We start from the raw sequence: 13,932 nt of genomic DNA, 5'->3' as shown, positions 1-13,932 counted from the left end.
TATAAATAAACTGTGTTCTGATGAGCAGGCCTACTTTATTGATGTAATGTTGATGGTATGTTATATTAGAGTTGTTTTAGATCAGTTTGCATATCCTAAAGTCCTATTGATTATAGAGTTTGAAACAACTAGCTTTAAAAAGCATGTATTGATTTTAGAGTTATTGGCAAGTTTTGATTCACCCCCAGTTCATGTGTTCTCATTTTGTCGGTTGTAGTGTAATGTTTCTCTATATTCTGTATTTTTAATTTTACATAGCAACATTATTATTATTATATAATTAGTTTAGCAGAACAATAATAAGCAACCGTTTTTTCTAACGCATAGGAATGGGCACGAGTCAAGCTAAAACTCGAATCGAATCCAAGTCAAGTTTCGAGTCGAGTCAAAAGTAACATTCTCGAGTCGAGTTCCGAGCCTATTCACTGTTTTTGGCGTCGAGTTTCGAGTCGAGTCGAGTTTGATAAATGGCTCGCTCGTTTTAACTCGTTTTGAAATCATGGCCTGATTACACTGGAAAGAGAAAGCCATGTTAGCTAAGCTGTAATATGGAATACTTTTAGTGTTGCTCACGAGAGGGGATACTGCTCGCATCTCGTCTTGTCTCGATAGCGAGACTACAAGACATTTTTTATAACAAGCTTAGCTCGGTTCGGCTTGACTGAGCCGATGACTCGAGCCGGCTGGCTTGGGGTGAGCCATCGGCCCGAGCTGTTTGGTAGGGATGAGCCATCTGTTCGGTTCGACTCAACTGAGCGAAGGGCACTAGCCGACTCGGTTGGGTGAGCTGTTGGCTCGGCTGATTTCTCGGTTTGGGTCGATAGAGAATGAGCTGTGAGCCGATCTGCTCGAGTCGTTGACAATTCTATACCTGGGCCGAGAAGTTTTTAAGATATTTGGCCAGTGCCCTATAACTTTTAACAATGTTTGTCTCGAGCCCGAATACTCAACCTATACCCTTAACCCAAATTCAGAAGCTCGTGAACAATGTCCTTGACTCCTAGACTTCACGAGTACCGAGGTTGGCAATCAACTACTTTTTTAGTATTCAGATATAAACCGCCTATCTGTCATGTTCATACACAGTGTTGTTATAATAATAATAATAATAATAATAATAATAATAATAATAATAATAATAATAATAATAATAATAATAATAATAATAATAATAATAATAATAATAGCAGCAGTAATAGTAGTACGGAAAACAAGTAATAAGATTTTTTCACATATTCAAAGTTTCGGACCGAAAAGTAACGCGTTACTTTCGAAGTAAAGTAACAGTTACTTTTTTGAGGCAAGTAACGCGTTAGTAACGCGTTACATTTTAAGACAAAGTAAAGTAACTTGTAACGCGTTACATTTTTACAAATAACTTACCCAACACTGCGTAAAACAATATAATTTATATATTCTGGAAACTTTTAAATGTCACAGAATCATTGAATGACTGAGAATCGTTCCTTACCTTGTTGCAGTGTTTTAACTCATGATCTTAGAATCTTCCTGTTATATGTAGGAGAGACGTTTAACACAGATATAAAAATGGATCCACAAAATTCTGACACTGGCAGTTTGTACAATTCAAAGCAAATGTATAGTATATTGTACTTCTTTCGCACAAGGGATGACCATGGGCCCACAAAGGATTTATTTCACATTGAACCACACAGACCTTAGGGAAACCCATACATAAATAGATCATTTTAAAGTAAGGTATGGATGAATTTTATTTATTAAAATACATCGTTTAAAAAAACTATTTAGCTGCAACATAGTGATTACTCCTGTGATTTTCCTCTAAAGGTATAAATATTTTATTTTTTTAAAAAGAAAAATGTCGAGTTGAGTTTTCATTTTTGCTTCTGGACTCCGTGACCAAGGGGGCCCCAAAAATTTTTAAAATTACTGAAAACATTTTCACCATAAAAGTTTTTTTTTTTAAAAAAAAAGAAAAAACATGACATGAATCACTCCTATATAATTTGTGGATCCTTTGAAACATCTTGAGAGAGGGCCCATCATGAAAGTTTTTGATGGGAACCCTTTGTATTTTCCCGCTTCTGGGCCCCCAAAGGTCTTAATCCGGCTCTGTATTACAGTGGCGGCTTTAGCGGGTAGGCACGGATCTACTCAAAAATTTGAAAAATATATAAAAGCTAAAAAATACAATAAAGAATACTATAAATATATTTTCCACTATTTATATTAATGGTAGATAATTATTTAACAAATAGCATCAACCAGTACTATAAAAGTAATTTCCTACTGTCATTAATCAATCAAATGTGTATATGTGTTCATAAGCGAGGGCGCAGGCCTACCCAAAATTAAAATCCTAAAGCAACCCCAGCCTATATATTTTCTGAATGGGAAACAACGGTGCTGTAAAATGTAAATTATTGTTTCGTTTCAAGTTATGGCATCATTTGATATTTCAATTTAGCTGAATACTTCAATATTAACAAAAGTATAAAGCAGAGTGAGAAATCAGAAACCTTTCAAGGGTTGAATTACAAAAACTATGAAAGGCTGTTTTCGCAACATCAAGGGATGGCAACGGTGGTCGGGGATTAGCTGACTATATTGCTGGTACTCGATGTGTTATCGTCCTCCGTTCCGTTATTCTCGTATGCGAGGAGTGTGTAGTGCCTTTTTGTACATATACCGCTACTTACGATACGAGGCGAAGGGCCTACTAAAAAAATCACCGTCCAGGACCCTCCGGAAAATTTCCCGGTTTCCCGCCTCGTCAGTACGGTCCTGGTTGGTTTTTGTATCATTATACAGATCCCAGAATGGTAGTCCGATAATCTTTCTAGATAGGCTCGAGGAACTGCTAAAACTTTTAAGTAGGCCTAGTTTTAGAAATTTTAAGATCTAAATTCTGATTTTGACATAATAACAACAAAGAATAGTGTAGATGAATTAAAAAATGTGAAGGCAGTTTAATTATAATATTACAAATATGAAACCAATAAGAGATCGAGCTTGTCTTGATTACATTCAATTTAAGTCAAACTCTTTGTGATGTATCCATATTTCCACTTTCTGATCATGATTGTATATGCATAAAATTAGATATCACACTATTAAGTAAGGAGGGTGATGCTTTGTCTACAGAACACAAAATAGTAGTCTCTAGGCCAATCACTGAAGGTAAAATATTTGAGTTTAAGAATTCACTCTACAATATGAATTGGTTTGAATTGCTGTCGAATTACAATGAGTGTAATACACTTTTTTAATGCTTCTTGAATTTATTTCTCTATAACTTTGATATCTTGATCCCACAAAGAACTTGTAAAGTTAATAAGAAAAATGAAAATGAAATCTTTAAGTTTTAGTACCACGGTTATGTCGGTTAGGCTAAAGGAGACGGTGATGATGAGAGATGAGTGAAAATGGTGGAATGAAGAAAGTGGAAGGAAACGGGAGAACCCCGAGAAAACCCACGAGCACGGTGTTTATCCACCACAAAGTCCACACGGCGCGAGCTGGTATCGAACCAGGGACCCCACGCACCGGAGGTGAACGCTCTACCACTGAGCCACCACGCCCCCGTATAAAGTTAATAAGAGTCTACTTAAAAAGCCACATAAGGAAAGTCAATCCAGCTGATATACCTGTTAACTTTACTCAATGAAGTGTGAGTTGATGTTACACTTAAACATACACAAGAGAGAAAAATGAAGTGACTAGGTCAGTCTATCTGAAAGGTAGGAAAATTTATAAGCAAGCAGTTAATGAACCGAGAAAGCAGTATACTTCGGCAAAAATCTACTCGTCTATTAATAAGTGTCAACAAACTTGGAATGTAATTAATACTGTAGTAAAGAGAAATCAGGACTGTGTTTATCCCCATCCATAAGAGTTTAGTAAATACTTCGTGAACTCTGTAGATGAGGTACACAATAATATTGACAAACTTGATGTAACGGCAGTCAATCTAATGGAACAAACAATAAATCATATATAGGATAATAACAGAGAAAGCCATCAGAATTATTTCAAACGCAGAAAAATATCTTTTCAAATAGTTCTCAACATCATAAACAACTTTAAAGTGTTCAAATAGTGTTGATGCTTATGGTTTATTGAATATTGTAAAGCTATTGACTGTATTGTTCTGCCGCTATCCGTTGCATTAACCAATGTCTAAAACAGGGAATCTTTCCTGAAGTTTTAAAATTGTCTGTTGTGCTGTCTATAAAAGGAGTCCGAAAATTATCAATCTAATTATCGACCCATTTCCCTGGTACCAATCTTCTCAAAAGTACTTGAAACTGTGATACATATGCAGTTATGTGATTATCTTGGCGGTGATTCAGAGTCTGGTTTTGTAAAGGATAGATCTACTGCTGAAACGATCGATTCGTTATTAAAGAAGATTATTAGAGGTTTCGAAAATAAGGATTTTGTTCAGGCAACATTTGTAACTTCAGCAAAGCCTTTGATTGTGTTGAACACACGTTCTCTTTTTTTTTAAAAAAAAAATAGCTTACTGTGGTATCAATGGTTTAAGTTTTAGATTATCAAGTCTTACTTAGAAAACCATAAGCAAATTCTTTATGTAAATAACGATAAATCTGGTATTGCATCAGTTAAGTACGAAATACCCCAAGGTTCAGTACTTGGGTCACTTTTATTTTTGCTAATGATAAATTATTTACCCTACTTTTTATCTACTTACTCTATACTTTATGCTAATGATGCCACCTTCCTAAATACTAGTTTTGATCTTAGTGCACTTAATACTATAACTGAAAATACGTGGGATCAGATTGTGATTTGTTTTGCTAATGGTTTTTTACTTAATGAGAATAAAACTCAACGTATGACTTTTAGTCTAAAGGAAGTGCCTGTTGAGAATAGCTTAACATGTGTAAAGTTTCTAGGTATTTATATTGACAACAAATTATCATGGGAACAGCATATAAATTATATTTCTGGTAGACGCCTAAGGGTAATATATCTGTTAAAGCAACTAAAAAATCGTGTTCCTGATAACTGTCAGATCAATTTATTTTGCTTTTTTCCAGAGTATTATTTTGTATGGTATATTATTTTGGAGCAACAATTGTTATGTAAATCTCATTCTTTTAATACAAAAAAGGCCATCAGAATTATTTCTAACGCAGACAAATTAGCTCATTGCAGGCCTTTGTTTACCAATCTTAAAATTATGACAATAATCAATCTATACATTTACACAGTAATCCTTCATATAAAAAATAAGCATCAAAATATACAACTCAGACAAGATATCCATTCGTACAATATTAGAAGCAATAAACTCATAAATGTTCCATATCAACGACTGTCCAAATTCTTAAATAGTTATGAGAAACTCGGAATAAAATTGTATATCAAGTTGCCTGTAACACTAACAAATGAACATATAGCTAGATTTAAAACTAAGTTGTATAATCGGTTAGTTGCAACGCCCTTTTATTCTTTATAGGTTTATTTTAAATGTTCAATAGAAATGTAACGTATTTCCTAATTTCGTGTTGAGCTAGTATTTAATCTACGCATATCGTTATTGTCATTCATTTTATTATGTCATTTTATTATTAATTTACGTAGTTATAGATTATTATTCAATTATACTTATCTACCAATATGTATATCACATTTTGACGTTGTCTATTGCTACGTATAGCTTAATGACAATAAAATTCATTATTATATTATATCTTAGTGTTCTATTATATCTATGGAACTGATTTTATTTTGAGACATTTTGACATGTTTGCCTCCCTCCACTAAGGGATAAAATTCCTATTCGGTAGCAATGACTTAGTATTCTCCCTACCACCTCAGTACCAAAACTTCTGAATATTCTTATGACAGCAAAAATGTGTCACAACAATTATTACAAAATCATCGAAACGTATCAGCTGTAAGAAACTATTTGAAGCATTTAATAAGTTTCTTTGAGAAGTACATATTTGAACTTCTCAAAATTACTTGGGATCATTTGTATAATATTAAAAGAGATGGTAACGGAAAATCTATATGGGTGTAAAACTGTATAATAAGATACCTGGGTATGTAAAAAATAAATAAATAAATAAATAAAATAAAATAAAATAAAAAACCTTGTTATTAAATAACACATTTTATACAATACATGAATATTTAAGCAGCTCATTCTGCAACTTCGAAAAATAAATCCCTATTGAATATATCAGATGGTAAATACAAACATACACATACTATATACACAGTAATTAAAAAATGAAATGAAATTTTTGAGTTCTACGCCCCACGTTATGCCGGCTAGGCTAAAGGGAATTGTGATGAGAAATGAATGAAATGGTGGAATGAAGAAAGTGGGAGGAAACGGGAGAAGCCCGAGGAAACACACGCACACGGTGCTTGTCCACCACAAAGGTCACTTGGCGGAGAAAATAGTAATTAAGTCCATATATACAGGGGCTACTTATAAACAGAGGATATAAAATATAAAACTTTGTAAAAGTGTGAAAATCATACCTAGTATGGTGTGGGGCCTCCTTTTGCATCCAAAACAGCTTGGATCCGACGTGGAATGGACATATACAGCTCCTGAATCGTGGAGTGTGGAATTTTGTACCATTGTTTCTCCAAAACATGCTCCAGTTCCTTAAGGTATGCTGGTGGAGGGTAATGAGACCGAACACGCCTTTCTTACTCAGACCACAGTGGCTCAATGATGTTCAGATCTGGTGATTGTGGGACCCAGGGGAGGTGTGATAACTCCTGGTCATGCTCTTCAAACCATGATTTCACCGATTTTGCAGCGTGACAGGATGCCAAATCATCTTGGTAGAAGCCATCACCATCAGGGAACAATATTTGGGCCGTGGGTAGAACCTGATTCCCCAAAATGGCCTCATACGCCTTAGCATTCATCATTCCATGCAGGGTTATGATGAGACCTGCAGAAAACCACGATATAACTGCCCATACTGTAACAGAACCGCCCCCCATGCTTTACAGTTGGGAGTAGACAGTCTGTATTATAGGCTTGTGACGGTGTTCTCCATCGTAAACACGACCGGTTGTTGGAAACAAGGTGAAGGTCGATTCATCGGACCACATTACGTGTTTCCACTGCTCATGAGTCCACGCCTTATGGTCCTTGCACCACTGGATACACCTCTTCGCATTTACTGCTGTGACCAGGGGTTTGTCGATAGCGGCCCTCCCATGAATTTTCATTTTATGAAGTTCCCGTAGCACTGTTTCGATGAAACCGGCCGGAATTGAGTTCAGACGTAGTTTTCATTGCAGTGATCTTCTTTTAAGCTGCTACAATCCGTTTTAATGCCCTCCGGTCTCTATCTGACAGGATTGTCTTTTGACCACTGTTGTGCTTTGCAGACGTCATTTGCCCATGAATTGTATATGCCCTCGTGACATTGGACACAGTGCCTTGAAACATGAAAATAACCTTGGGGTAGACACATTAAGTACACATGATTAAAGGTATTTACTCAAAGGGAAATACAAGAGACATTCTAGAAAGTGTAGGAAAATCGTACAATATTCGTAATAAGAATAACATTTGAGAGTAATAATCATATTTTATATATATTTATTAATGTTGGTTTATCCTTTTTTTCAGGTGTTTTCGGATTTGCCAGTACTGGCAACGATACCATTCCTGGAAACAATGCACTATGGGATGTATTAGAGGCAATAAAATGGGTACGAGTAAACGCAGAATCAATAGGGACAAATGCAAATAATATAACGGTTTTTGGACGCTTCACAGGTTCCATGATTATTTCACTGTTGATGACGTCACCATTGAATCAACAACGAGGAAATTTAGAGGATTCTCCACTGTTTAAACGAGCAATCTTGCACAGTGGAGTAGCATCTGGTAGCTATATCTTAGATTTACGACCAATGAATGCAACAGAAAAACTTCTAGCAGAAACTAACTGTAGAGGTACCAGCATAAAAGAAAGTGTCGAATGCTTGAAACGTGTATCAGCTGCTGATTTAGAAAGGGTATCATGGTACATACAACATTCATGGAGACCGTCGGTAGACGGCGACCTAATAGTAGCAGATCCTCTTAGAATAATTCGGAAACAAACATTTAGAACAAACACAGACGTAATGATAGGTGAAACATATGATGAAGGAGCTATATGTATATTACATCACTATCTTCTAGAAAGTGTATATTCTCAACAGATCCACGATAACGCAATAACAAAGCGCGAATTCTTGGAACTGATTAAGGAACATTTACGAGACGTATTCAAAGTTGCCGATCCCTCTGTCGTAGAAGCAGTAGTTCACGAATACCAATTTCATGATGATATTAACACATACAGAGATAGCTTTTTAAGATTTTGTGGCTTCTTGTATACAAGATCCAAGGCTGAATTATTTGCTAGAGCTTTAATGAAGAAAGGCCTTCCAGTTTATAGATTTCAGTTTGATCATAGACCATCCGCCTCTCCTCATCCCGAATACTTGGGAGCCGCCCACGGCGATGACGTATATCTTATCTTCCTGCCCATTCCTGACGTTGAGCTTCTTGATGCCGCCGAGATTCGTCTTGCAAGGAAAATGGCATCAGCTTGGACGAATTTCGCAAAATTTGGGTAAGTTAGTATTTCAATATATTTTTCTTAGAAAACGCTTGTTTTATTAATATTATATTATCTCGAGGATTCAGAAAATTATATCCGAGAAATAGAAATAAAAACTAATGCTTTACTAAATGCACTCAAAAGGAGATTTTTATTTCATTTTATTTATTTATTTATTTATTTTATTTTATTTTATTTTTATTTATTTATTTATTTATTTATTTATTTATTTTATTATTTATTTTTTTTGATAATTCAGGAGTTCTATTTAGACATTTATGCAATTCCTGTGTACCCCATGCGCTTTCGACCTTTCAACCCTCTCCTGGAGTCATGGTTACAGAGTATAAAAACAAGAGAAAGAAATATTAAAATATCAGGAAAACAAAAGGAAGGGACTTACCAGGGTAGGGCAGTGGTGAAGCACTTTGTACACACAAAGGCCGCGTCTCAAATGATAACAAATTGACAAGTTTCATAGGACAGTTTCAGTAACACTATTTGGAATGTCTGCTGGAAACAACTTTTTGAAAATCGTGGCTTCTGACCAAAATCCTAACATATATTCGTATTGATTAGGGCTCTTTTTCTTATTATTTCTGTATATACTATCATGTGCTGTACTCTGTCTACATTCTTTTTTTTTTACTCAACCGTTATATTTTGATGGTTGGAACAAAACAATTCCATTATATTTAGTTGCGCAGAAAACAATTACTTACCAGAAAATACTGAAAATATCATCACACAACACATTATAAGCTCACATTAAGCTCTTTCGCTAAATTCTTCATCAGACACACACACATACACACACACACACACACACATATATATATATATATATATATATATATATATATATATATATATATATATATATATATATATATATATATATATATATATATATATATATATATATATACAGGGAGAGAGAGAAGGGACGAGGAGAAAGAGGAAGAGGCACGAAGGAGAGAAAAATACAGAACAAAAAAGTATCTGTAAAGTGATTAGTTGTTAAACAGTTCACAAAATATGGAGAGCAATAAGTTGGAACAAGATAAAAAAAAAAAAAAAAAATACGCCATTTATGTAACTAAACATTTCACGTCTCTGTTATTTAAATTTCCTTCTGTTCTCTTTACAATTTGATGAAACATTTAGTAAAAGCGCTTATAGCCGTATCTTCTTTAGTATTGGGTGACAATGAATCCATTATATATATAAAAAAAAAGTCCTAAGTGAGTGACTGGCCGCTTAAGCTAGTAAATTGAAATTTGGTCAATGTATAGGAATTGAGACGTAAGATACCGCTAAGAAAGGATTTTTGGAAATTCTACGAGGAAGGAGGAAATACGGATGACAGTTGTTATATTAAGATGTCCGTACCGCCAAATCTCTGAAGGTTGGAGACATGGCACTTGGTATTTGAACTTTTCACTTAAAATAATTAGACACGTGTTACAGTTTTTTTTTTTTTTTTTTTTTTTTTTTAACCTCATCCATAAGGGAAGAAAGGAGTGAGGATTACAATTATTATATTAAAATGTCCATATTTTAGAATTTCTGAAGATTATACACACGAAATTTGGTATTTGAACTTCTCATTTAAAATAATTAGACACATATTTCAGCGTTTTTTGATACTTGATTTGATGGTACGTTTCTCCCTTTACGTAGTCATTAATAGACATAATAGATAGTATGCAATGTAAAATGGGGTAATTTTATTAGGTTCAGCACAACATTAAAGCGTGCAAACTAAGCCATAATATGAGTAGTTGAGTGTAACCAGGGGCCTAGTTCTCAAAACTATAGTCTTCTAATACTAGTGTAAAATTTTTCAAAATGAAATATTATACAATTGTACAATACCATGAAATCATGATAAATTAGAGACATCAGTATTAGTGTTCAGAAAAGACTTTTACTATTCTTCTAAAATTTCTGCTTCATGATATTTTTACGACTTGTAAAAAAACATTTTACAAGACTTGTTACTTTGAGAAATAGGCCTCTGGACACGAAAGAGTAGGGTAGGCAAGAGGAAAAGAGAGTGCTACGCAGGTGACCTTGAAGTGCCAATCCTTTCATCAAATACCAAGCAGTCGTCAAACGATGGATTGACAAAAAGCCTATCGTTACAAACTTGGTAACATCACATTAACAATTAAGAGTAAGAGGGAATGGATATAGCTGGTATGGATTAAGAGCTTCCATTTAACATGGCCATAAACACTTTTCTTTTCTTTTTAAGGAAAGATGGCACAATAGCTCAATGCCAACTACAAATATGGTAATCCCAAGGTAACCAGACGTCCCATTTTAGGCGGGAGTCCCTTTTTTTCCAACCGTTGTTCCGTTTTTTTCTGATTCTCGAATGGGACGCCTAAATGTCCCGTTTTTAAGTAAAAATGAAAAAGTTGTCCCGTAATTATTATTCAAAATATAAATCGTCAATGCAAATTCTACTCTCTTCCGTACCGTTACCAAGGTTCAGCCGTGTCTAGAACTTCTGAATTTTCAAATGGGAATTGAGGGTTCGTGGTTCAAGTGGGAATTGAGTGGGAATTCTGAGTGTCCAACTAGTTAAAAGAATTGTTGGGTAGAACTTGCAATCGGGAACCATTATTTGTTGTGTGGTACACAGTGTTCGAAGTGGAAAAAAAGCAGAGGCGGTATGTATTATTACGATTTTGACTCGACATACCGGCTATCGAAATGTTGAAATACAGTGAGGGTATGTTACCCAAAAGATTGCATTTCTATTTACATAATGACTGAAAACCACTGGAAAGCTTCTGTTTAGTTACGGGGGCCATGGAGGGACTTTGATCCCTCGCCAACAACTTTCTAAAAATAATTTAAAATATCCTCTTATGTTGAATTATAGAGAATAATACACGAAAATACTCAAAAATCGAATTTTTATATTAATAATTTCCCGCGGGAAAGCTCCCGGACTCCCTATTCGTTTAAGAGGTATTCCAAACCCCCGGAAGAATCGCTTCCACAGCAGACACCTCCTAAATCCGCTCATGACGAAAACATGACATTTATATGAATTAAGAAAAGAAGACACACACACATACATACGAAAGAAACAATTCAATATTGTATATCAAAATATAAACTAGATGAACTTCTTTGAAGACAATTCATTTTAAGGACAAAAGGTAGGAAAAAGATAACAAAAATGTCGATGTTGTCAGATTAGTAATTATTTCTACAGAAGAAATCTACTCTCCCGTGACAGTATGTCTTGATCACTTAAAATCCAGACGCGGTATGCCTTGATCACTGAAAAACCAGAGGTGGTATGGCATACCACCGCATACCGTCTCACTTCGACCACTGGTGGTATCGTAAAGTTAGAAACGGTGTGTTATCACTCTTACTTGTGTATTTTGTAAATTGAGAACACTGCTGAGTCCCAAAATGCAATCTGGAAATCAAATATCCCCCCTTCCCCCGTAGCCGATTCGTACGCGTCCCGTTTCCGCAAGTGAAAATTCTGGTCACCTTGGGTAATCCAGCTGTACTGGTAGAAGCGTCATGGGCATATTAATGTTGTAATGCGTTATATTAACCCCTTGTGTTCCAGTGACATCCGTGGGGATGTCATAAAATACTCCGTTGCAAAATACAGTGACATCCATGGGGATGTCATGAAAACATATTCTTTATTAAGGGTCATATTAGTTCTACTATTTCTCGTTAGGTGACAGCATCTTACTGACAGAATAGAAAAAAATGTTTTATCTCAGTAGATGGTACGCCTAAGGGAACCATGTGTTTGTTTCGACGATAAACAATTGGCAACTTCAATATCGTATTTCGAGATCGGTAAAAAGAAACAAAAACTTTGTCTTTGATCTCCGGCCAGTGTTGCCAACCTGAAGCAGCATAAATTCCCTTTAAAATATCAAAATTTCCACTTTTCAGCCAAACGTTCCACTATCCATTTTTTTTTTTTTTTTTTTTTTTTTTTTAAATCAGTAATGTGAATGCTATATTCGCGCTTCCACAAGAACACTTATTATGCCCTATATGACCGTCCAGACAGTATTTTAACGGTAAGTGAAACCTGGTATTACAGCACGCACATAGGAAAATGACACTTGGAATACACGGGGTTAGTAATCAATTTCCCTGCGAATTTTCGATTAATAATAGAATGAATTACAAGTTTAATGTGATCATGAAGCATACGAGCTGCATTAAAGTATCTGTCAGTTATATTCAACTATTGTGCTTTTCCTTTTTCTTTCTTTTTTTTGCATGTATATATATATACATGTGTGTGTGTGTGTGTGTGTTTCAAAAACCTTTCTAGACCTGCCATATACAGTGTTATTACAAATGATCTTCCCAACTGCAAACCTGAACAAATCCTACTTAACAACTCAAGACACGTGAAAGTAGTAACATTGTAACAATCCCCTCTTCACCACTTCTTTAAGGGTAATGTTATGTAGTTTTTCGAACACACTGTACTTGCCCAAGATGAATCGTGATGATAGTGCAGTGTTGATGTTCTAGTTGTAAACGAATTAATGAATTCGTTGGCCCAGCCGGAAGATCACAGGACTCGTGTCAGAACGACAGGATCCCTCCTTGGAAGTTAACCATCAGGTTGAGCTTTGACCAATATTCGGAGAAGCAATGAAGTTTTCCAACAAGATAATATCATTATCATTTTTAAAGAACAAATTACACCAAATATCCCATATGAATTGCCTTTATTCAATCTGAGTTTATTGAATTGTTATCAATAGGCAGCCTAAACTTAATATAAGTTGTTTATATATAGTTCAATAGCTAAATCCATGCACTCACTATAGACAAGGTGAATAGTAATAAGGTTCTACAGTCATAAGCATAACGCAACATAGGCTACAGGACATGCAAAACAAAAGCACGGAAAATTGACAGGGTAATTACATGCAATAGCAACTATAGAAACTCAGGAGCAAGATTCAGTCAATCAGTCAGAACACACACCAGGATTCGTAGTGACCAAATTGTAAACATTAACATTAATTAATTAACCATTCACTATCCATATCGTATACGTAGAATGCAACATTATTCATTTCACAATTATGTTACTTTTATTTATCATAAAGTCATTGACTATCATAATGTCGTAAATCTAATAATTATCTTTTTTTCACAAATTGATATTTTGTCACTCGAATCAGGTGATTATTCATATTATGTTATTACGCTGAGTATCCCCGTCTTGCTTATGGTTAAAAGTAGTTAGCTATTAAGAGTAAGGGCAGAACCATGAAAGTGCATAAACAGATACGAACAAACAGCT

The 13,932-nt window shown here is 35.0% G+C and overlaps 1 protein-coding gene across 2 annotated transcripts in view; it reads left to right on the top strand.

Annotated features, from left to right (window-relative positions):
• The window catches only part of LOC145670335 (cholinesterase-like), a 51,495-nt gene that overhangs the window by 28,946 nt on the left and 8,617 nt on the right, over positions 1-13,932 (top strand). Inside the window, exon 2 of one of the 2 annotated variants that reach the window (XR_014128264.1) lies at positions 7,619-7,750. Coding sequence is in view for 1 of the 2 variants with exons in the window: in XM_081738868.1 (XP_081594994.1) it covers positions 7,619-8,615 (997 nt within the window). In the remaining variant the exon portion in view is untranslated. Of the gene's footprint in view, positions 1-7,618; positions 8,616-13,932 lie in introns of those variants that run through there. The other variant, XM_081738868.1, reaches the window with a different exon arrangement.

This window comes from Thermobia domestica, chromosome 14, assembly GCF_964235325.1.
Source record: "Thermobia domestica chromosome 14, izTheDome1.hap1.1, whole genome shotgun sequence".
Taxonomy (NCBI): Eukaryota; Metazoa; Arthropoda; class Insecta; order Zygentoma; family Lepismatidae; genus Thermobia; species Thermobia domestica.
This window is presented reverse-complemented; position numbering and strand designations above follow the sequence as displayed.